This window comes from Stegostoma tigrinum, chromosome 24 (assembly GCF_030684315.1).
Source record: "Stegostoma tigrinum isolate sSteTig4 chromosome 24, sSteTig4.hap1, whole genome shotgun sequence".
Classification (NCBI taxonomy): Eukaryota; Metazoa; Chordata; class Chondrichthyes; order Orectolobiformes; family Stegostomatidae; genus Stegostoma; species Stegostoma tigrinum.
Genome location: NC_081377.1, coordinates 33,422,121 through 33,448,479, shown reverse-complemented (window position 1 = coordinate 33,448,479; position 26,359 = coordinate 33,422,121). Strand labels below are relative to the sequence as shown.

The window sequence follows — 26,359 nt, the reverse complement described above, 5'->3', positions numbered from 1 at the left end:
ACATGTGACTTCAGATCCACAGCAATGTGGTTGATTCTTAACCCTCTCTGTGGGCAATAACTGCTATCTAACCAGCAATGCTGTCATTCCATGAATAAATAAAGAATTCCAGTTTCATTTATAAACTCAGTATCAGCAGTTTTTTTCAAGTTTCAAACATTTTTCAAAATAGATCATTGAAAAGAAAGGTTGCATTTACTTAACTTTAAACACAAGTTTAGGTACACAAGTAAATGCTATTTTTCTGAAGAATAAATAAAATGCTGGAGAAACTCAACAGGCCTGGCAGCATCTGTGGAGAGAGAAAAAGAGGTAACACTACAAGTGCAGTGTGATATCTTTCAAACTTGGTCACATTCAACTCAAAATGTAACTTTGTTTTTCTGTCCACTGTCAATTTATTTTTATTACACATCTTCATCATCTGCAGTGTTTTGCTGTTAATGTTTTGCTGAAGGCTGAATACATAAGAACACAATAAATAGGAGCAGATTATGGAGGCTGTTCTGCCATTCAATCAGATCATGGGTAACCTTTGTTTTCACCACTGTCCTTATTCCTCGATTTCCCAAGAGAATGTATCTGTGGCGTCCTTAAAAACGTTCATCAACAGAACATCCAAAACCCTCTGGGGTCGAGATTTCCAAAAGCACACTTATTGTATGAGACAAAAACGGAAATTGCTGGAGAAAATCAACAGGTCTAGCAGCATCTGTGGAGAGAAAACAGAGTTAATGTTTCGAGTTCAATTAATCTTCTTCAGAACAGAAGTTCCTGAGTTCTGAAGAAGAGTCACTGATTTAGAAAGGTTAACTCTGCTTTCTTTCTACAGATGCTGCCAGACCTGCTGAGTTTCTCCAGTGATTTCTGTTTTTGCTTCACACTTCCAGAATGCACAGTTCTTTCTTTTATGTTGGTATTTGTTATATACATTTGTTTTCCATCTCCTTATGAAGTTGGCTATTACTTAGGAAAAGAAGGAACATATTGTGAAACTCAGAGATAGTAAGAACTGTCGATGCTGGAGTCAGAGGTAACACAGTGTGGAGCTGGAGGAGCACAGCGAGCCAGGCAGCATCAGAGGAGCAGGAAAGCTGAGGTTTCAGGTCAGGACCCTTCTTCAGGAATGGGCCTTTCTGAAGAAGGGTCCTGACCCGAAATCTGAGCCTTCCTGCTCCTCTGTTGCTGCCTGGCCTGCTGTGTTCCTCCAGCTCCACACTGTGCTTTATTCTGAAACTGTTGACTTCAATAAAAGTTATCAAGAAGGATCCAAACTTTGTTTAGCAGCTTGCTTTTTATGTGTTATTATTCAAGCATCCATCTGGAAGGAGGAGTTTCTGGACAAGCATTAACACCACACTACAAGTAGTGATACCCAGAGAGGGGAAAAAAAATAAACAAACAGCAATGCTTGAAAATAAATGTACTGGAGCTCCATTTTGAAGTATACGAGATGAGTGGTACCAGTATGTGTCATTTTCAAGTCACATCTCTGTCTAAAAACAGAATTAATAGAAATGCTCTGAACCAGTTACGATGAAAAGTGAATAATCTGACACCCTGGATGGAATTTTCACGGTGGAGGTGCGAGACTCACCATTGCTGAGGAATCTGACTACGTTTAAATTTTCAAATGACTGGCAGTGAATTGGTCTGGAGACAGGTTTCCTGCCCAGCTAAGTGTAATGGGTAGATTCTGAAAGCTGGAGGGACAATCCAAGGTCTTCCAGCTGTCCCCAGAGTTAAGCGTCTTTGTGCAGAGATCTGAAAAGATTTTGTTTTCTGATGTGGACTCCCCATGTCTGCCCATGATCCCAGTTTCTGCTCATGCTTATCTGAGACGTGTGGATCATCAGGTTAAAACCCAGACATCAATGTAGACCTACCAAATGTACATAGCTCCAGGTGCATAGATAGTTCACACTCAGAAGGAATGCAATCCTGAAGAATTGTCTTAATGGATAGCCTGCAACATTTGCAGAAGATGTGAAAATCCTGGAAAAGACAGAATAGTGATATGATTGCTTCCTTGTGAAGTCAGAGTCTTTTCATGATTCAGTCATTGATGAAATTAATGAGCACATGAAAGATATTTTTAATTGTGTCGCTGACAATCTCTGAGCTGTTCTTGTGTGCAGTGGTAGCATTACCACCTCTGGACTAGAAACTCCGTGTTTGAGTCCCCCACCAGGACCTTTTGGTCACATGGGCCGTTCGTAATGTACAGGTTGTTTATCAGCTTGTAAATCCTTCCAAATATACCCAATGGCAGGCAGTAAGATGGAAGAACTTTTTTTGTCAGCCAACCTGTAAAAGACAAAGATGCACCATTACAGTACTTCACCCATAACTGTGGAACGATCCAATGGAAGTCCCTTGGAAGTCAGATTAGGAGAAAAGGCAAACATTCAAAACTATCTATGAGCTGTTCAGCGCTGAATGAGAGGATCACAGGTCTACCTCCTGCTCTGTATTAGTGAAATGGGTGTTTGCCATGGGTTACCTCTAACACTGTCCCTCATGTTTTGCACTCTAGTTTTTTCTTCTTGGCACTTCTGCAGGAAGGCGGACCTGACTTGGTGCCACAGCCTCCACTGTAAGATAAAGCAAGGAGGTAGGTCCTGAAACCACCTCAGCCAGCAGAGGGTTCAAAACCCCCGGCTGTTGGTTCCCATTTGATCTTCCCCAGCCAAGTGGTGAACTGAACCAAGCAGTCCATGTTAACATGCACTTTGTAGTCTGAAGTGACAGATAATGATGGTAGAGTCTTCACTTTCTTTCCATCATGTGGTTGACCAGGAATCTGTCCATCAGTCATTCATGTAAGTTGGAAGAATGAAATGTTGATGATCAACCTGTTTGACCATATTATAGGTAAACTTGCCTTGGTAATTAAATTCTGGAGTTGGACTTGAACCCAGAATTTCTGGCTCAGATGCAGGGACAGTATCCATTTATGATACTGTTGGGTTTACTTTAATTTTAATTGATGTAGATTTTGCAATTATAAATGAATTTGAGAAATCTGACAGTTTAGTAGTCCTGTTTAGTCACAAGACCATCCCAGGCACAAGTAAATTGCACAGATTTTACAGAAATTTAGAATCAAAGTAAATGCAGAAGAAATACTTAGTCTTCCCTGGACTGACCTATCCCCTGCCTATCCCTCCTCACCTATATTCTCCTCTCCACCTATCTGCTTTTCTCTCCATCTTCGGACGGCCTCCCCCTCTCTCCCTATTTATTCCAGTTCCCTCTCCCCATCCCCCTCTCAGATGAAGGGTCTAGGCCTGAAACGTCAGCTTTTGTGCTCCTCTGATGTTGCTTGGCCTGCTGTGTTCATCCAGCTCCACACTTTGTTATCTTGGATTCTCCAGCATCTGCAGTTCCCATTATCACTGATACAGATTCAGTTACGTTTCACAGCAGACAATTAGGAGACATATTTAAAGTAACCAGGGCAAGTTCAGGGGAGTGGGATAAATTAGATAGGTTTATCAAAGAGGCAGCACAGGCATTATGGACAGAATGGCCTCTTCCTGTCTGTATCTTTCTATGATTTTAACACTTCTGCCTGCAACAATGTAGGGAGGAAGGTGACGCAGAGGGAGAAAAAACTATTTGGCTCCAATAAGATAGGCTGCTTTTGGAGAGCAAATCGATAACCTCAGGATCAATTGCCCACTCTGTGCTTACCAGTAAATATTTAAATGGCCTCAACTGCGCCCTGTATTTTGAGTTTTATAGTGTGGGTAGTAGAGTAGATTCACTGCTCTTGTTGTGAACAGCCAAAGGGACAGGCTGTTTGATGTGATTTGCTGGTGGTTTAGATGCACTGCCTATACACCTAACATCACACAGGCATTGGAAGTCATATACCCTCATTACTTGTTTGTTTGGTGGACAGAACGTACTTTTGGTTTGATGATAGCATCCTGTTAATGGAAAACACTACATCTATTGGTACTAGCAGCATGACACAGCTAGCTACACCTGTTGTTCAAACCTTTGGGAGACCTTACTATAAATCTGAGGTAGACTGGGCACCTTTTAATCCCAAACCTTTGGTCCATTCCTATACGATATACAACAAGAAGTGATCCTACTGGGCGAGCCACTATCTCACAGGACGGCTTTGGTACATCCCCATTTCAGTATCAAGCTCGAATGTGAGCAATCCCCCCAACACGTTTCCTCTTAAGGGGGCTGTCAATCGGCCAATTGTATGGCACATGGATCTGGAGGACTCCCAATATAAATATTGACCAATGAAGATAGGCTTACAGCAGATTTATGAAAAACACTAATAATTGTCTCAACGAGCACCTTAAGAACAGGAGTGAGGTTCCTGCAGCCCAATGGTATCAATGTGGACTTCACCAGCTTCAACATCTCCCCTTCCCCAACTGCATCCCAAAACCAGCCCAGTTCGTCCCCTCCCCCCACTGCACCACACAACCAGCCCAGCTCTTCCCGTCCACCCACTGCATCCCAAAACTAGTCCAGCCTGTCTCTGCCTCCCTAACCTGTTCTTCCTCTCACCCATCCCTTCCTCCCACCCCAAGCCGCACCTCCATCTCCTACCTACTAACCTCATCCCACCTCCTTGACCTGTCCGTCTTCCCTGGAGTGACCTATCCCCTCCCTAGCTCCCCACCTATACTCTCCTCTCCACCTATCTTCTTTTCTCTCCATCTTCGGTCCGCCTCCCCCTCTCTCCCTATTTATTCCAGAACCCTCACCCCATCCCCCTCTCTGATGAAGGGTCTAGGCCCGAAACGTCAGCTTTTGTGCTCCTGAGATGCTGCTGGGCCTGCTGTGTTCATCCAGCCTCACATTTTGTTACCTTAAGAAAAGGAACTTGTTTGACTGTTCCATTTCAAAGGCTAAATGAGCACAGAATGGAGCCTGTTTAGATGTGGAAACAAGTTATATACTGGTGGAGATTTTCATGTAGCGAATGCATCATGTATTCGTTGAAATATGCAAAGGGTAGGAGCTTAGTTGATACTTCCATCCAAGATGAGTTTCTCATGAGAAACTCATGAAGATGTGAGATCTGGTCATGGGGGTGGAGAGAGGGGCAAGTGGGAGGAGGGGGTTGGTGATTAATTCCATATGGCAACGCTGTCTATTTGCGTATACCCATCGTCTTTAAACCGTTCAATGAGTAGACTCAGACCATAGTGGTGTGTGTAGATCACTATGATATAGAGATGTGATATGAATGACTATAACGTTCAGTAGCACCACGTTAGTGACAAACAGTATTGAACAAACACATGGGAACAGCATTGCTGTCTATCAGCAGGTTCTAAGAGTTGTAATTTTGTACTGTGAGAAGGTTACAGTGTTGGAGCAATTAAAGAAATATATACAACATGTCATATTGATGAATTAAAGCTTTGTACCAGTTTTGAGGTGCAACAGTACAATTAGAAAAGATTGGAATTGTCCGAAGTAGGTGGTCTCTGGGCTGTGATCAATTGGGCCCCTCACTAACTAAATATGAAGAGGACACTTACTGTGCCCAAGAACAGTTAACACAGCCAAGGTGAGTGACGAAATCTGAGATGGAAGATGTGGGTCGATCATTCATTGACTAAAATACCTACAGCACCCTGGCCTTAGCTACAGATGACCTGTGATCGGCTTCTAAGTTCTCACCAGTGCTCCTTCTATCATGAGACATGCTGGGAATGTGAGATGATTTTCCCCTTACTGACCTCACCACCCAGCAGGGAAATGCCTGGCATTTGATGATTTATCAATGTTTGGAGATGTGACTGAAACCTTTAGCTAAACCTGTGAAGACTGTAGGTGTTAAACCACATCCCATCATACAGTGCACTGATGCTGCAGTATGCTGTGCACATATTTTACATAACTTGCAGTGCACCTTGTGGTTGTGCTATTTCAAGAACATATGGCACACAAGGTTAAATAGCAGATTAGGGGCTCAGCACAACTGATCTTTCTCTGAACAACATGTGTATTAAATACCATCTGCTCGATTTAGATGTTAATCTGCCAATATTTTGACCACTGCCTGTGGTCTCTGTCAAAATGTGTTCGCCAACCGCTGACTCCATCGCACTTCCTGGCAACTGTCTCAGGCTGAACTGACATCAGTATCATGGTTGACCTTGAGATGAGAGTTTACAATCTCTTTGCTGCACACTAACTAGAACTGCCTATTTCTACCTATGTAATCACCCACCTTTGCCCCATCCCAGCAAATTTGCTGCTGCACATATCAGCTAACTTTTATGGCAACTTTCTACCTTCTAGTCAATGCAAAACCTTGCTGCTTTCATCCTAATCACACTGGGCGCTGTTCAAATTTCTCCAAGTCTTACCCCTCCATTCCAAGTTCTATAATCTCCAGCCCTTTAGAGATACCAGTGGTACTCCAATTATGGCTCCTTGAACATTCTCAATTCTGAACACCCTCATCCTTGGTCCCTTCAGCTACCCAAGTCCAATGCCATGGAATTACCCACCAACCCCCTCTGTTTCTCTAACTCCTTTACTGCCCTCCTTAAAATGTTGCTCTTTGACCAACTTATCAGTCACCTCCCTTACACCTCCTTTTGTAGCTTAGTGTTTTGGTCCACTTGAGAACTGTTCAGTGAAAGATCTAGAGACATTCAATGACATTAGAAGTGCTAAATAGACCCAAATTGCTATTGTGGGACAGAGTTTGTGAATGGATTGATTTTTGATTGTGAAGTACAGTAGCAAAATTTGATCTTCCAGTGACAATCATCATCTACTTCTCCATCAGCAAAACGTTTGGTGATATATGCAGATTTAATTTGAACCTGCTGTCTAATAAAACTGAAGAAAGACACAGTATGTGGAACAGTACAGCACAGGAACAGGCCCTTCAGCCCACCATGTTTAAAGTAACTTAAGGCCTTAGATTATTCCAACCAGATAGTGCAGTACATTGATAGGTGAAACCACTCTTCTGTAGGTTTACGCTGGACTTTGAATTCACACTGATACATCGTGTGAGAACATGGTTCACAGATGAAACACTTCATGATGAGCTACAGATTGGACTGAGAGAGGTTTATGCATGTGTTACTGATCTGCCCATTGTCCTGGCTAAAGTGTCAAAGCAATAGTGGCTGTATGGATAGAGAAAAAGAAGTCTTTGCCTTCACATCAATACATGTGCTTCTTGATAATTGCTGCAGTTTAAGCTGACCCTGTGTTTTATGAAACCATTGAATGCTTTCAGAGTTATTATGCTAGTTTAGTTAATATATTTTCTTTTGTTAGTGATTAATAATTCCTTGAATAATGTCTTAAGATTGCAAAAGTTGATTTATTTCATACAGTGTTGTCCAAGTTGGAGAATATTCATCATGTTTTGAAAGCATTTGGCAAGCTAATAGATTTTATTTTGGCTGACATTGTTCCTAGGAGTTTTACCTACCCTTTTACACCAAGGTTGCAAAATTAATTTATATTTTGGAGGTTATCAACATCTAAAACCAGCTCTGAAACACTGCCTAATTATAATCAGGTCAGAACGTATATTATTCTGATTTATAAATTGGTTTGTTTGATAATTTAATGATATCTTATCAGGTGCCACCTTCAATCTTTTGGTACACCAATTCCTGTCACTCGGATGGAAGGGTGTGGCTTTGGCACAGGTCTACTGTTAGCTCTGGGAAACGGGCTTCTTGAAGCAATGCTAAAGTTTTGTATTAAGAAACTTTGCTTCCTTAAGCAAGGTTTCTATTTCACCCTAGTCTGTATATATCCATAAAAAAAACTAATTAAAATCAGCCACTCTGAGTTTTTACTCAACAGAGCAGTCTCGAAGATTAGGGACGTCATGCCTGTAGGTCCCCAAAGGACATGGAGCATAGCACTGAATACTCATGCATCACGTTCTTTTTCCAAGCCTTTGTAGTTTTCCCCTGCATCCTACGCAGAAAGAACCACGTGAAGAACATACTATCCACAGATCAACAAAAACGGTGAAACGCTCAGATAAGGTGCCTCAAATCTGGCAATCTCAGGATAGATTGTAGAATCCCTACCGTGTGGACACTAGCCATTCAGCCCATCAACCCTCTGAACAGCATCCCACCCAGACTCACGCCATCCCTGTAAATCTACAGTTCTCATGGCGAATCCACTTAACCTGCATGTTCCTCTACACAATGGGGCAATTTAGCATGGCCACTGCACCTGACTTGCACATCTTTGATTTGTGGGAGGAAACCGGAGCAAACCCATACAGACACGGGGCAAATGCGCAAACTTCACACCAACAGTCAGCCGACGGTGGAATCGTATCTGGTTCCCTGGGGCTGTGAGGCAGCAGTGCTAACCACTGAGCCACCAAGCCTCTCAGACCAGATTTCAGTCAGATTTGGGATGTAGGCAGTTCAGGTAAAGTCAGGGATCACTTGGAGCATCAGTCACACCACGATGGCAGTAGGTAGCCATGTTGTCCCAATAGGTAAAATTGATGCATGGAGCATCATAAAAGTTTCCAGTTTTTCGACGTCTCTAGCTTTTGGATAGCTAGACTTGAGGGATTGGGAAGAATTTTCCACATATGCAGAGAGTTTTTAGAAGGGCAGGTTGGGGACTTAAATTCAAAAATACAGGGTTCCAGAAACAGGTCAAACTCTTGCTATTCAGTTCTCAGAACTTTTCAGGTTCCCAATCACCTGCTTTGCATTAATTAGCATAACATGAATACTCATTAACACCCAGCCCATTGTAAGTATGTTAAAGATTGTGATGTTGATGGACAAAGAAAGGGGTGACTTGTTCACAATCCCAATTCTATAGATAAGTCAAGTGTCTGGTGAGGTTGGTTTCTTCCTGAGGTTCCAATGGATACAAACTTCTTCAATAATATAGCTCCTTCATAACTATAGTGCAAAACACTAACAAGATAAGGAGTGAGGCTTGACAGGATCGACCAGCTCAGCATAAGCCTCAGTCAATGCAATGTTGTTGTTAGACAGTGTTAGGGGTGAAGGCTGACTGAGTCAACAAGTCCGCCCAGGTGAGACAGGCACACTAGCTGATGCCAGCAAACCTCATCAGGACAGACAATCAGAGCTCAACAGGCCAAATTTTGTTGATATATCCTTGTCCCAGGCAAGGCTTGCTGAAAAGCTCTCAAACCTGTATGCTAGATAATAAAGTGTGAAGCTGGATGAACACAGCAGTCCAAGCAGCATCTCAGGAGCACAAAAGCTGACGTTTCGGGCCTAGACCGTTTATCAGAGAGGGGGATGGAGTGAGGGTTCTGGAAAAAATAGGGAGAGAGGGGGAGGTGGCTTCAGGACATGGTCGAGCAGTTTCAAAGCTGAAGAGATTACAAGAGAACTAAACCTGTATGCTGTCCTATTTATGGTAATAAAGTGTGAAGCTGGATGAACACAGCAGGCCAAGCAGCATCTCAGGAGCACAAAAGCTGACATTTCGGGCCTAGACCCTTCATCACAGGGATGCTGTCCTATTTGTGATGGCCAGCGAGTTAATGGGTGCATGGACTACTAAGTATTGTCGCTTTTTTCATGTGTTCAAAGTGAACTCTGGAAGGTAGGAATTGGAAGGTCATGTTGTGGGTGTACAGGACATTGGTTAGGCTACTGTTGGAATGCTGTGTTCAGTTCTGGTCTCCTTGCTGTAGGAAAGATGTTAAACTTGAAAGGTTCAGAAAAGATATACAAGGATGTTGCCAGGGTTAAAGGGTTTGAGCTGTAGTGAGGGGCTAAATAGGCTGGGGCTATTTTCCCTGGAACATCACGACCTTGTAGAGGTTTATAAAATCATGGGCATGGATAGGGTGATTAGTCAGGGCCTTTTCGCCAGGGTAGAGGAGCCCAAAAATAAAAGGCATTGATTTAAGTTGAGAAGGGAAAGATCAAAAAGGGATCTAAGGGGCAACCTTTTCATGCAGAGGGTGGTTTGTGTATGGAACAAGCTGCCAGAGGAAGTGGTGGAGGCTGGTACAATTACAACATGTAAAAGGCATCTGGATGGGTATATGAACAGGAGAGGTTAGAAGGATATTGGCCTAATGCTGGCAAATGAGACTAGATTAATTTAGGATATCTGGTCAGCATGGACGAATTGGAGCAAAATCTGTTTCCCTGTTGAACATCTCTATGACTCTGTGTGTGAGAGGCAGCACCGCTGTGATCCCAATAAGACCACAATGGTAGCTATAATGAAGTGATAGACATCGATTGCGCATAGGGGATTTGACAGGAGAGGCTTGACACACAACCTTGTGTCTCACAGTCCTCTGCAATGGAAAGGGTACAATTTTAACACTCTCTGTTAGAGCATGAAGCATAAAGACAGTGGTACACATCCTGACAGACCACAGAAATTGTTTATCCTCCTGTAGAACTGGCGGCAGGTTCTCATGAGTTGCTCATGTCTACTAAACTCCACAGCCACCTCTGTTCTCTTTATCATTTGTGACGGTCTTCTGTTGCCATCCATAGGGATATGAACCCTTCTCCTGAAATGCCTTTAGGAGAACCTCTAAAGAGGAATTGCTAAAGGCAGGGCCACTTTTTGGCCTGGTCTCTGACATCTCCAGGGGCGGCTGGGAATGATGGTCAAAAGTTGAGTGATGTTCCTGCAAGGACCAAAATGCTGTTGGCTGCCTTTTTAAATACAGTGCCTGGATATTGGAGTCTGCACGGTTCCAATGGGTTTCCCACCTGTAAAATAGGGCAATTCATACATGTGGATGAATATATAAAGAAAAAATTCTATCCACTGTACTCTTCCCTTTACCTAACTTTAAAAACCAGAGGAACTGTGGATGCTGTAAATCAGAAACCAAAACAAAAATTGCTGGTAAAGCTCAGCAGATTCGGCAACATCCGTGAAGAGGAATCAGAGTTAATGTTTTGGGTTTGGTGACACTTCCTCAAAACTTAATGTTCAGTGACAGGCACACCCTTAAGTACCTAAATTGAGGTGTGTGGATTGTTATCATCCCAAGACAGACTGCTAAATTTATATTACAATCTAGCTTCGGACTACTAATGTATTTTGTAAATTTTGACAAAGTATGAGACCCAAGATACTTATTATGAGACTAGAGCCACAAGATTTCAAGGTTGTGAGCAAACAGTAATAACAATTAATTATACAGAGTTCAATGAGTAATACAATCTATTATAAGATAACAAAGTGTGGAGCTGGATGAACACAGCAGGCCAAGCAGCATCTCAGGAGCACAAAAGCTGACATTTTGGGCCTAGACCCTTCTCATTTATATTGATTTGATTTATTATTGTTATATGTACCAAGATACAGTGAAAACTATTGTTTTGCATGCTAACCAGATAAATCATACCTTACATAACTACATCAGGATAATGGAACAGAATATAGTGTTACAGCTACAGAGAAGGTGCAGAGAAAGATCAACTCTAATATACGAGAGGTCTGTTCATAAGTCTGATGTCAGCAGGGAGGAAGCTGTTTTTGAATCTGTTGGAATCTGTTTTCAATTTTTGTATCTTCTGCCTTTTGGAAAAGGGTGGAAGAGAGTATGACTGGTGGGAGGGGTCTTTTGGTTACTTGATGACACAATTTATTTTCTGACATCCAATTAGAATTAACTTGAGGTGTAAGTAGGTAACAGACAAACTGTGGTCAGAGTCTCCACAGAGCACCTCAAATAGCAAATGCAGCTCTGATGAATTTCGCAGCAACTTCCTAGCCATTAGTGACACTGGATCATCAAATCTCACTAACATCTTACAAAAGTTTTTAATTCTTCTCTTGCAAAGACCTAGGACTTACCCCTAAAGCCAGTCCACCATAGACAGCTTAAATTTCACTTTCCTTTCCTGGGTATCTGCTTTCCTGGATTCTGGAAACTGCCTTCTGCATTTAAACACAGGTGCAACACCAGTTTTTCACAGACAGTTAGCTTCACCAAGCCAGTATTACCCCTCAATTTTCTTTCCTGAGCTCTAAGTATAATTTACTTTTTGAAGTTAATTATATAATTGTTCTATTAAAATAAATGTACAAGGCTACAGGGAAATGGCAGGAGAATAGTTCTCAGTCATTATTCTCATTCAGAGAACCAGTGTATAGATGATGGGTTGAATTGTCTACTTGTAACAGTGATGCACCAGGCAAATACTGCTTGTGAGCTTTTCAACTCACTTTCAGCTGCACTAAAACAACTTCTCACAGTTAACATGACTTGAAACATTAACTTGGTTTCTCTCTCCACTGACGCTGCCACATCTGCGGAGTTTCTCCAGCTCTTTCTGTTTTCATTAAAACACAATTAATTGGCATATAGGGGCTCCCTGGTTTATGAACATTCTTCTTGTGAACATTCATACTTACAAATGCAATCCCATGTAGCGGTATAATTTTAAAAATTTGATATATGAGCAAAACCTGTCCTTGTAGTGTCCTGCGTTGTGTTCCAATTCGCCTACAAATAATTTGCAAATGGACTCAAGAATAGAACTGATTTGCAACCCGGGGACTGCCTGTATTAGGTTTTGTATAAAGAACATTAAGCATACCAAAATATACTTTTAGAAAAAGTCCTCTGTGATCTACAGACTGGTCCAAAACGTGTAATGTAAAAAGCCAATAGAATGTTGGCTTTTATCTCAAAAGGGTTGCTTACAAAGAGATGAAAGTCTATGTTACAGCTGCTCAAAAGCCTGGCTAGTCTCCAACTCAGTGTTGCATTTGATTCTGGGAATCACACCTGAAGAATAGAATGGCTTTGAAGGGTATGTAAAACTGATTCACTAGAATTACACTGGTAAAATAATGAGGACAGGTTGCAAACATGGCTTGTCTTCCATAAGTATAAAAGATTAAAACATGGTGCTAAAGAGGTTTTTAAGTTTGTCAAAGCAGCTGATAGGTCACATGAATGAAAATAATTGCCTGTAGTGGGAATGTCCAGAAAAAGGGGCATTATCTTAAGAGGAGCGTTAGGTTTTGGAGGTGATCTCAAGAAGCACTTCTTCACTTAAAAGGCCGTGGAAATCTGGAACTTTCACCTTTTTAAATATTGTGAGCCAAAGTTAATCGAAATTTCAAAACTGGTATTATTTGACCAGCAAGTTAAGGGTTATTGAACCAAGGTAAGTGGATGGAGCTAGGGTACAAATAATCCATTATCAAACAAAATGGTGGTGGAGGCTTGAGGGCTGAATGGTCTAATTTTGACCACCTAGGGTCATAGCCTTCAACCTATTTGGTACTTGAAATAAGTGCACAGAGGGCGGTATCCCATCGCCAGGTCACCCTTTATTTCCATGCACACAGTGCATGGACTCTGACTAACCAGCTCAAAGGCAGTCCCTTCTGAGTCTCCTGTTTATAACTGTCAGCCAGGACTCCCTGACTGGGGCTGTTAACCTGGGCCAATCAAGGATCTCACAGTGAATGAGGCCCTGGTTCCAATCACTACGGTGCTTTTACCCACATGAGCTACCACCTATGCCTTTTATTATGTATCTAACAAAACATTATAGTGGCTTTTTGAAAGTAAGGAGTCCAATATAAGTTTTTAATCTGCAAAAAAAGTAAATCACTCTGATGTAAATATTGCCCTTCATAATGATCTTTGTGTGTTAATATTGATTGAAATTCCAGTTCACTGATGAGTGTGCCCAAAATTGATAATATTTCAATTAATGAATGCTTAAGCTGCCAGATAGATGACATGAAACTGGGTATCAGATTTTAATTAGCCTTCCCATATGCGACCAATCACATGCATAGATCTGCATCTTTCCACTCCCAAGGCATAAGACATCAGACTGATTTTTCTTGTAAATATCCTCCCTTTTCTTAATAAATCAATGCAAAACAAATGAGCAATAAGGCTACAGGCACTTGGCCTATTGTGTATTTTATACATATGACAGATGGAGGCTGACCATTAGGTAAAGTAAGGCCAGTGGGGCTTGCCAAGTTTCTAAATAATACTGGAGTAGAGTTTCTGCTTTGGGGTTACTCAGGAAGGTTATACCCAAAATATATTTGAAGTCATACTGGTTAAGGTATTGTTCAAAATTCTGCTTCAATTATTTTGCATAATCATAAATTTATAATCATCCATGAATGAGCAGAATTGGTTAACATAATGGTGCAGAAGGGAGTTTTCTTTTATCAACTAACAATATCTCTTACTGGTTTTAAGACAGGTAACCTGGCACAGTTTGACTGATACAACTGTAAGTAGATTTATCACTAGAAATAAATATGTTTAGTAAGTGTGTCCATTCTTCATCTGTGAGTAGGCTGATTTATATCTGAATTGTGAATTAGTAGCACAATTAGCATTTGACTGAATTGTCCCTATTACACTGAGGATGTCTGCCACTGCTGGAACATTGGCCGTGGTCTTCAGAGAATGATATCAAAGAGAATGCTCCTACCCACTCCATGACTTCCTCCTGTGTTCTGCTATCAGAGTTACATACCCTCCAAAGCCATTCTATCCTTTAGGTGTGATTCCCAGAATCAAATGCAGTACTGTGTTTGAGACTAGCCAGACCTTTGAGCAGCTGTAACATAAACTTCCATCTCTTTGTAAGCACCCCTTTTGAGATAAAAGCCAACATTCCATTAGCTTTTTACATTACATGTTTTGGATCAGTCTGTACACAGATCACATATCAAATAAGAGCAGAAGTGGACCATTCAGCTCTTTGCGCCCTTCAATAAGATAATGGCTGATATGGAGGGAGGAGCCCCCACAATGATGCCACCCGAAGGTTGCAGGAACAGCAACTCATATTCCGCCTGGGAACCCTGCAGCCTAATGGTATCAATGTGGACTTCACCAGTTTCAAAATCTCCCCTTCCCTCACCACATCCCTAAACCAGCCCAGTTCGTCCCCTCATCCACTGCACCACACAACCAGCCCAGCTCTTCCCCTCCACCCACTGCATCCCAAAACCAGTCCAACCTGTCTCTGCCTCCCTAACCTGTTCTTCCTCTCACCCATCCCTTCCTCCCACCCTAAGCCGCACCCCCATCTACCTACTAACCTCATCCCACCTTCTTGACCTGTCCGTCTTCCCTGGACTGACCTATCCCCTCCCTACCTCCCCACCTATACTCTCTGATGAAGGGTCTAGGCCCGAAACGTCAGCTTTTGTGCTCCTGAGATGCTGCTTGGCCTGCTGTGTTCATCCAGCCTCACATTTTATTATCTCTCTCCACCTATGGTCCGCCTCCCCCTCTCTCCCTATTTATTCCAGAACCCTCACCCCATCCCCCTCTCTGATGAAGGGTCTAGGCCCGAAACGTCAGCTTTTGTGCTCCTGAAATGCTGCTTGGCCTGCTGTGTTCATCCAGCCTCACATTTTATTATAATGGCTGATATGATTGCGTTTCAAATTCCACTTCCCTCTCCAGGTAACTTTTGATTCCCTTGCTCATCAAGAATCTATCAACCTCTGTCTTAAAAATATTCAACAGCCCCACCCCCCCACATTCTAGGCAGACTCTCCCAAAGACAATCAACGCCTAAGAAAAAAGAAATCTTCATCTTTGTTCTGGAGATATAGTCCAATGAGTAGAGGAAGCTTTTGTTACCTTGCCCATTAGTAATATTCTTGACTTGTGATCCCATACACAGGACATTAAATCACAGAGAATGGCAGGTGAGGGGTGAAAGAAAAATTAAAGCTAAAGCTGATTCTGTTCTTATCTAAGATCTACATAACTTTCCAGGAGGAGTCATTGGGTAGTGGTCGATTTGGATTACCAATTCCCTTGTTTTCTCACTTTTCCTTGTTTGAGACCAACAACATTCAAAATGTTCAACACCACCAGGTCAGAGCAGCTTTCTTAGCTGGCACCCTTCCAGCACCTTCACCACTCACTCACTAATAGAAGTACAATAGCAATGTGTATGTACCAGGTACAAAATGCACTGCAGCGACTCACCCAGGCTGTATAGATAGCACCGTCCAAACTGTGACACTTACCATAGAAGTCAAAAGTAGCAGATACATGGAAACACTATTACCTGTCAGTTCCCCTCTAAGCCTCAGACCATCCTGAATTGGAACTACCGTGTCATTTCTTTTGCGAGTTTAAAATTCTGAGACTCTCCTGCTAAAAGCACTATTGGTTCCTAATACCCTATGGACTGCAACAGTTTGAAAAGGCAGTTTACCACCACTACTACCTCCTTGAGGGCAATTAGGGATAAACAATAAATGCTGGCCTGATCAGCAATACCTACAACTCATGAGCAGGAAAAAAAGGTGAAATCTCATTTAATGCTTGACGTGAGATTGGCTACTGATGATCAAAAATGAGGGCAATTGTTTTATCTAACAGGCCGCTAGTGAAACAGATTGCCTTTTAAAACCAATTTGGTATTATAAAGTTCATTTTTTAAAAGTTTTATTGAAAATACACTGCCAACCCAATTATTTAGAGAAGGCGGGTGTCAGATATGACTGACCCATTTTCGGCATAAGTTTCATACAAATTGTGTCCTTCTGCTGTAATGTTTGACAAACATCAGGCAAGAAAGATTTTTCAAACAATTTCTAACAAAACCACTGAGTTGCTTTAATTGATTTCGCCTGCTCATTCATGTGATACTACATATATCTTCATTAATCTTTTCATAATACAAGCTGGGAGTGTCTTAATTTGAGTATGACTGAGTAGATGACGCCAAGGAGCTAATGGACTGGGAACTGTCTGAACTAATTCATAGTCCACTGTCGTAATGGTTAAAGCAAACAAGGTAGTTCCCATGTTTGATCACTGTTCTGTGGTCAATGATTGAGGTCAGGTTGGTCATGGTGGAGCCCACTTTAGCATGTCTCTCTAGGGAGAGAGGTGATATTAAGGTTTGCATTATTGATTATACCTAATGATGTCCATGAAACAATGTGTAATGGTCCAGTGACGATAATATTTGGGTTTTTTTCAATTCTTGGGATGCGGGCAATACTAATCAGGCTAGATTTTTTAAGTCAGAATGTGGAGTGATGATTCTTTTCCATCGTGGCAATTAAGAGCCAACTGCATTGTTGACTAGAATCAAGTCTTGCCAGAAAAATATGAGTGATCCAGTTGGGATTTTACAATAATTTGACAACTGTCAAGATAACACGCAAATTCATAGCTTTACTGACTTCAATTTGAGGATTTCCTATGGTAGAATTTGACCACTTAACCGATTGTTTCCTATTCCAAGATTATAATCATTATCTTATTGTGTAGTGGTACACCTGTGGTCTGTGCTATACCTGAAAATTCAGATTTCAATTGTGAATATTTGAATACAGGGAAATATGTTAAAAGGAAATAATACATCTCAAATTTGGTGTCCACTGTTCTGTCACTTACTATCATTATCATCCCTCCCGTTTATATTTTACATTGCTATGTCGATGTATGAAGTCTGTCTACAGTAAGGATGTCTAATACACAATCTGGAGATTAAATCTGATCACCAGTTCTTACAGTTGAGCTTGCAAAGAGGAAGCACTCAATACTGTCGGAAACAGAAACAGAAAATTCTGGACAAACTCAGCAGGTCAGGCAGCATCTGTGGGAAGAGAAACAGGTGAGATTGTTGGCTTGCTTACTGAGCTGGCTGGTTATTGTACAGACATTTCATCACCATGCTAGGTAACATCATCAGGGCGGCCTCCGATGAAGTGATGTTGTTCTGCTCTGCTTGGTATTTATATGATCCAGTCTGTTAAGTTTGGTTATGTCATTTCTGGTTCTATTCTGCATGGGTTTATGTATAGGTTTTAATTCCACATGTTTGTTGATTGCATTGTGGGTTGAAAACCAGGCTTCTAGGAATTCCTGTGCATCTCTGTGGTTGGCTTGAGCTAGGATGGTCACATTGTCCCCGTTAAATTGATGGCCTTCATTGTTCAAGTCCACTGAGATGAGGGAAAGTTGGTCATGTCGTTTTGCTGCTAGCTGGTGTTCGTGTATCCCGATGGCTAATTTCTTTCTGGCCTGGCCAGTTTAGTGTTTGTTGCAGTCAATGCGAGGTATTTGTAAACTATGTTGGTCCTCCTGCATGTCGTGGCTGTGGGATCTTTGGTCCTTGTGAGTGTTTGTCATAGTGTGACTGTGGGTTTGTGTGCCACCATGATTCCTGGTGGTTGTAGGAGTCTCGTCGTCAGTTCTGATATGTTCCTTGATATAAGGTAGTAGGACCAGTGTATTGGGGCATACTGTGTCCTGTTGGCATTGTCTATCTAGTAGGCACCTGTGGATGAAGTTCTTGAGGTTGTAACTGGGATAACATGACCATCTGTCTCAAGCCAACATCAAACACGCACGGCAATTCCTAGAGGCCTGGATTTCAATCCATAATGCAATCAACAAACATGGAATTAGACCCCACATACAAACCCATGCAGAACAAAACTGGAAAACACACACACCCAATGTAACGGACTAGGTCACATGAGTACCAAGCGAAGGAGAACAAAATCACTTCATAGGAGGCCGCACTGATGACGTTACCTAGCATGATGATAAAATGTCTGTACAATAACCAGCCAGCTCAGTGAACAAGTAACAACCTCATCCACAACCTGAGCTAGAAATCTTCGCAAGAACCTTAAAGAGAGAAATCGAGTTAATGTTTTGAGTCTAATATGACTCTTCTTGAGTATTGAAAAAGATCCAGTTTTGAAGATGTTATACTGGACTCAAAACATTAACTCTGCCTTCTCTCTCCATCAATGCTGCCAGACCTGCTGGGTTTCTCCTACATTCTCCTTTCAATATCCAGAAATGCTCTTACACACAAGTGACTTTTTTTTCCTATCACCAAATCACCCATCTTATTTTTTTCCTTGATAATGGGAACTGCAGATACTGGAGAATCCAAGATAATGAAATGTGAGGCTGGATGAACACAGCAGGCCCGGCAGCATCTCAGGAGCACAAAAGCTGACGTTTCGGGCCTAGACCCTTCATCAGAGAGGGGGATGGGGTGAGGGTTCTGGAATAAATAGGGAGAGAGGGGGAGGCGGACCGAAGATGGAGAGAAAAGAAGATAGGTGGAGAGGAGAGTATAGGTGGGGAGCTAGGGAGGGGATAGGTCACTCCAGGGAAGACGGACAGGTCAAGGAGGTGGGATGAAGTTAGTAGGTAGGAAATGGGGGTGCAGCTTGGGGTGGGAGGAAGGGATGGGTGAGAGGAAGAACCGGTTAGGGAGGCAGAGACAGGTTGGACTGGTTTTGGAATGCAGTGGGTGGGGGGGAAGAGCTGGGCTGGTTGTGTGGTGCAGTGGGGGGAGGGGACGAACTGGGCTGGATTTGGGATGTGGTGGGGGAAGGGGAGATTTTGAAGCTGGTGAAGTCCACATTGATACCATTGGGCTGCAGGGTTCCCAAGTGGAATATGAGTTGCTGTTCCTGCAACCTTTGGGTGGCATCATTGTGTCACTGCAGGAGGCCCATGATGGAGATGTCATCTAAAGAATGGGAGGGGGAGTGGAAATGGTTTGCGACTGGGAGGTGCAGTTGTTTATTGTGAACCGAGCGGAGGTGTTCTGCAAAGCAGCCCCCAAGCCTCCGCTTGGTTTCCCCAATGTAGAGGAAGCCACAACGGGTACAGCGGATGCAGTATACCACATTGGCAGATGTGCAGGTGAACCTCTGCTTAATGTGGAAAGTCATCTTGGGGCCTGGGATAGGGGTGAGGGAGGAGGTGTGGGGGCAAGTGTAGCATTTCCTGCGGTTGCAGGGGAAGGTGCCGGGTGTGGTGGGGTTGGAGGGCAGTGAGGAGCGAACAAGGGAGTCACGGAGAGAGTGGTCATCCCCGCAACACATCCTTCACACCCTGCCCCCGCCACAACTGCCCAAAGAGGATCCCCCTCGTTCTCACACACCACCCCACCAACCTCCGGATACAACGCATCATCCTCCGACACTTCCGCCATCTACAATCCGACCCCACCACCCAAGACATTTTTCCATCCCCACCCCTGTCTGCTTTCCGGAGAGACCACTCTCTCCGTGACTCCCTTGTTCGCTCCACACTGCCCTCCAACCACACCACACCCGGCACCTTCCCCTGCAACCACAGGAAGTGCTACACTTGCCCCCACACCTCCTCCCTCACCCCTATCCCAGGCCCCAAGATGACTTTCCACATTAAGCAGAGGTTCACCTGCACATCTGCCAATGTGGTATACTGCATCCACTGTACCCGGTGTGGCTTCCTCTACATTGGGGAAACCAAGCGGAGGCTTGGGGACCGCTTTGTAGAACACCTCCGCTCGGTTCGCAATAAACAACTGCACCTCCCAGTCGCAAACCATTTCCACTCCCCCTCCCATTCTTTAGATGACATGTCCATCATGGGCCTCCTGCAGTGCCACAATGATGCCACCCGAAGGTTGCAGGAACAGCAACTCATATTCCGCTTGGGAACCCTGCAGCATAATGGTATCAATGTGGACTTCACCAGCTTCAAAATCTCCCCTTCCCCCACCACATCCCAAATCCAGCCCAGTTCGACCCCTCCCCCCACTGCACCACACAACCAGCCCAGCTCTTCCCCTCCACCCACTGCATCCCAAAACCAGTCCAACCTGTCTCTGCCTCCCTAACCTGTTCTTCCTCTCACCCACCCCTTCCTCCCACCCCAAGCCGCACCTCCATCTCCTACCTACTAACCTCATCCCACCTCCTTGACCTGTCCGTCTTCCCTGGACTGACCTATCCCCTCTCTACCTCCCCACCTATACTCTCCTCTCCACCTATCATCTTTTCTCTCCATCCTCGGTCCGCCTCCCCCTCTCTCCCTATTTATTCCAGTTCCCTCTCTCCATCCCCCTCTCTGATGAAGGGTCTAGGCCCGAAACGTCAGCTTTTGTGCTCCTGAGATGCTGCTGGGCCTGCTGTATTCATCCAGCCTCACATTTCATTATCTTATTTTTTTCCTTCATCTGTTAACCACCACCAGCGGTAAATCACCCATTTCCAATTGAAAAATTTATATGCAAAGCTTGTTAAGGGCATGAGAAAGGTTTAACTTACTAAGAAACCAATCAGTGTGCACTGCTTATGGTAGCGAATGACTCATAAAATCTCTACAGTGTGGAAGCAGATCATTTGGATCACTGAGTCCACACCAACTCTCTGAAGATCAGCCCACCCGGACACACCCACCCAGATGAAACCCTCCGACGCTATTCCTATCTCCCATGGCTACTCCACCTACCCTGCACATCTTTGGACTCTGGGAGGAAACCGGAGCACCTAGTGGAAACCCACGCAGATATGGGAAGATTATGCAAACTCCACAGAGGGTGAATCCAATCTGAGTCCCTGGCGCTGTAAGGCAGCAGTTCTAGCCATTGAGCTACCGTGCCACCCTTCATGATTCAGCAAAGGATTTTTGTAGAACTCAGTTTCAGTGATTTTAAATTCAGCCAGTCTTAGGAGAAGTATTGGATACTAATTGCAAATGTTTAGTTTTTGTCAATAGATCAGTTTTCATCTGTAGTTTTACTCTTTCTTGGGATGTGGATAATTGTTGGAAATGCCAGCATCTGCTGCCCATCCCTAATTGTTTTTGAACTGAGTGGTTCATGAAGTCATTTCAGAGGGCAGTCAACTGCATTACTGTGGGCATGGAGGCCAGACCAGATAATGATGGCAGATTTCCTTCCCTTAAGGACATTAGTGAACCAGATGGGTTTACACCCAATGATAATTTCATAATCACCATCACTGGGAGTACCTTCATATTCCAAATTTATCAATTAATTGAGTTCAAATTCCATGAGCTGCCTTGGTGGCCATTCAAACCTTAGGTTTCCTCATCAGTAGTCTGGACTTCTAATTCAGCGACATTACAGCTACACCATCTCTTCTATATCAGTCAAGCTGGAGCAGAAAGCCACTTTTAAATTGATCAGTTAGTACTTCTAATGAAAGAAAATAAACACTTGCATCTTATTACACTGCCATATTATTTTAGTGCATGGACTAAGTTATTCTTATCAGAAAGATAACCAGCGTAATTCTGAGTATATTTTGTATACAACTTCCCAACTGTGTGCAAAACAAATTTTGCTGCACACTCTCTAACAATTCAGATTGTTGTTTTTTGCTAAGCAATGATTTTGGGATGTTCTCTTGCCTAAATAAAATATGGAAACTGAATGCTAAAACTAGTTTTCATTGTATTTACAGAGTAACTTCGGTTTTAACAACATCTGTAAAGATCCCGTGATATATGTTGGAATTTCTGATTTCACTGGTTGCTAATCTTTGTCAGGACAAACACAGCAAAAGGATCAGGCTCAATTTGCAAAGGACAGGATGAGCAACTTTCTGTCAGTGAGGAAATGTGCTGTTCGAGCAAAAATTATTTTTCTCAGATAAGCTTACATAAAGAGTATAATCCTCAAAGCTAAGTTAAATGATTTTTAAAATGGATCTTGATACTGTTTACAGGATTTTATTGCTGAATTAAATAAATGAGCCGTCTCCTCCCCCCAGTTTGTGAATGGTTGTTCAAGGGTTAAATGATTCACTGACACAGTAGCAAAAGTGAAAGTCAAACATATCTGTGGAGGTCTGGAAGCTGTGATGACACTTCTCTCTAAACACAGTGGGCTGGTGGGGAGCTAAACATCATGTTGTCAAAGTGAGACTAGTGACTGATTGTGGTGTTTTTTTTTGTTAGCAAGTGTATCTGAAATGATCGAATTATTGACCATGACGCAGTTTCCAGCCCACACGCTGTAATTTTCTGTTAACTCCGTTTAAAGGGCAGTAGGAGAGGCACTTTTCCTGAGCATGCTCTGTCATGCCTTCATGATGACACAACTCACACAAGCCTGAGTGAAAACGGACTTGCTCATTTCCTCTTGTTTTATGTTGCAGCTTCGACCAGAAGGAGAGGAAGGGACGGAGGAGGAGACGAAGCGGCGGACCGGTGACGCTGCTGCCGAAGGAGACAGACTCGGGGCGTGCTGGGGGACCTTGGTGGAGCCGATCTTTTGTATCCAGCTGTGCTGTACCTCAGCTGGCTGAGACTGTTCAGCTATCACTGCCATTATTGACTGGAGCGGCTTTACTAACACCACACACACGCACACGTACAGATCCTAAAGGAAATTTATTGCAATCACCTCCGAGCACCGGAAAGACAAAAATGCGTTCTGATTCCCCCCACTCCTCAGTTAATGCAACTCCAAACCCCAAATGCCCGGCAAAGAGAAGAAGAATTTCTTTCCAGAGCATATTTAATGGCAAATCCAAAGCAAAGGAGAAGCAGGAAGTATCTGTTGCCAGCATCGAAAGCATCCACATTGAAGTGGCAGAGACTGAAAAGAAACTGCACGCGTCTGACAGCCGGACGACATTAACATCTTCAGATTCAGCAAGGAAGGTTAGAATCTATTTACCATTAAATATGGTTAGACGATAGAATTGAGTAATCTGACCTCAAACCACAGCTTTATTAATAAAGAAAATATATAGTGCAGCTTCAATGTTAGTACCATTTAAGCCACTATGGTAAACCAAAATATACGTGGGTATTGGAAACTTTTATTAATTTAGGCTTAGACTGGCCTAAATGCCACCTTTTAGTGTTGTCACTGTCTGGAAGGTGGGGTCAAATTATCATTGCAATCCTTTCATAGGCAGATAAAGATTCCCCAGTAATTGTTATTTTAATAAAGATAGGATTGTTGTTTGTGTCTTTTTAAAGTTTAATAATTATGTACTGACCAACTGCACGGTGTAGAGGCTATGAGGCATGATGGTCAAAGTTTATCCAACCCCTTCCCCATAGGTCGTAACAAATAATCACTACAGAATTATGATCATAATATGTTTCTGTCCCTTGCTCAAAGAAAGTTGCATTTCCAGAATAAATTACAGTTAAGTTATAATGCCTTCAGTAGTTGGGTAGTTTACTGGTGATTTTCTTAAGCTTGGATTACTGTACTGCATGACATACCAACTGCCAATGCCGCAAAAGCAAGTTTTGTACCTCAAAATATACTTTTAATGCGTGAAATTGCAGAGTTAGAAAGACGTAAGCTCGTTGTAGGTTCTGACTCGGTACCTCTGCATTCTCGTGAAACAGTCTGCTGTAAAAGCTTGGCAATAGGTCGTCATGACTCTCCCTCCCATAAGCCAAGGAATCATTATAGCTTGAGCAACCCGGATCTGCTATTTAAAAGGCACATCACTCAAGCAAGCAGCTTTCAAAGGTGTGTTGTTTTGAGAAAAGTGTTTGGCAAAACAGTCTGCTGGCACCTAAAATGTCAAATGAGTTTTTTCTCATGATATCACGCATTCAAGATTAATGTTCATTCACTTGCCTCTTGGCATATTTGTTTACAAGCACTTCATCAGTTTGATGACTTGTTAAATTATTTTAAAAGAAAATGAGTTACGTCATTTACACAATGCATTCATAATTTCTCAAGGAATGAAATCCTATCCAGTTCTGCATCTTTTTGTGTTATTTGACATTATCATTTTCAAAGATTAGAAGACAAGCCATTAGGACCCTCGAAGTTAATTCAAACCCTATGCCTTCTCCAATATTATTTCATTTCCTTCTGTTTTCAGAAATACATCTGAATTCCTTGACCATTTGTATGTCTGCGTCAAAGGCCAATCTGCTAAAGTACATTTATTTTTCTGATTTAGGACATAACCCTGTCATTTTTCATTTTTAATATTTTTCCCTGTGCCCTTCAAATTTTGATTAATTTTGCCAAGTCATTTGATAATCCCTAAATCTTCATCTTAGTAACTTCAAAATTTACAATTCTCAGATTTTTTGAAAACTGATCAATTGATTTAGATGTCAAGGAATCTACTATACATTAGTAATTGCATTCCATGTACATCTAACCCAGTTAATGTGTTAGGAATAACCCATATTCAGTTTATGATGAAGAATTGTCAGATTTTCTTGAATGCTTTAACATTTTTTTTAAGAGAATGATTCCATTCACCTTTTAAAAATATCCAAAAGATCAAAGGATGTTTTCCCAAAATGAAATTCTTGGAAGGGTCCAGACCTGAAACATTGGCTTTTCTGCTCCTCTGATGCTGCCTGGCCTGCTGTGTTCATCCAGCCCTACACCTTGTTATCTGAAATTCCTGATGACTGGGGTCATTTCTGCTCACATGTCTCCCAAGGCCAGTGATGAACCTGCTAAGATTAAATGGTCAAGCCTGCATATGGGAATAGACCCTTTTACAACAAACAGGGATGGATTGAGCCTATCAAAATAAATTATCTACATGTCCTAAAGGGTCTTTTTATATCCCTGGGAAAAGAGCATTGATACTGCAACAGTCTGCTCATGGTGCCTTTTAAAACATAATTCAGAGATGCTCTGACAAATATCAGGGGTATTATGGGAAGAAGGGAGCAACAAATAATTTGTTTCAAAAATTACCCAAATGATTACTTTGCCCAGACCTGCTGAAGATGATATTGGAAGGCATTTAGTCAAACAACAGCACTGCCTACATGTTGAAACGGGCTAGGGCCCCAGTGTGTTAACTTGAATGTGCTCATTAAACTGCAGAAGCAGGTTACGAATCCATCTGTGCATATGTTTACACCTGGGATTACCTGAACAGTGGTTTGCTGCTCTTTGCTGGGTTACCCAGCACGAGCAACAAGGAGAGTTGAAGGACAAGGAAGAGACAGGAGAGTATGAGGCAATCTGGTCTGCCTGTGTCAGGCATTTAAAGCCTCTTAAACCCAGCAGCAGCAGCAGCATTCTGATATGATCTAGCGTCCAATCCTAAATTCTAGTAGAAATTGATCAGACTGCTGCATTGCCAACTTCGTCCACTTTTTTGTTTTTGTCCAAGTTTGGGAACACAAGGGTCTAGGCCCGAAACGTCAGCTTTTGTGATCCTGAGGTGCTGCTTGGCCTGCTGTGTTCATCCAGCTCCACACTTTATTGTCTTGGATTCTCCAGCATCTGCAGTTCCCATTATCACTAATTATACCTGTTGGGATATGACAGCTCGTGTCTTAGCCCTGCTTTGGATTGTCAGAGATCTGGGGACACTGTAGAGCGGAAGGAATAGTGTGAAAATTAATTGTCAAAAATAATGAAACTGACTGAAAATCTATGAAGTATAGTCGATGCTAAATTGAAAGGTGTAATGTAATTTACATATAACTTGATGTTCATTTTTTAGGAAATATCTCTTAGTGAATTGTTGAAGATTATCAATGGATATATTACTGAAGTTTAATTTATATGGGTTTTTTTCTTCAAATTTCTTTGGAAAAATATTTTTCCTTCACTTACTGTATAGTTAAAAACAACTG

General features: G+C 42.4%; 1 protein-coding gene across 5 annotated transcripts in view; it reads left to right on the top strand.

Moving 5' to 3' along the window:
- Positions 1–26,359, top strand: part of rnf19b (ring finger protein 19B) — a 163,080-nt gene that overhangs the window by 102,660 nt on the left and 34,061 nt on the right. For 4 of the 5 annotated variants that reach the window (XM_048557934.2, XM_048557933.2, XM_059654342.1 and 1 more), the window contains one exon: positions 22,921–23,428. In XM_048557934.2, the coding sequence (XP_048413891.1) occupies positions 22,921–23,428 (508 nt within the window). Of the gene's footprint in view, positions 1–22,590; positions 22,682–22,920; positions 23,429–26,359 lie in introns of those variants that run through there. The other variant, XM_048557935.2, reaches the window with a different exon arrangement.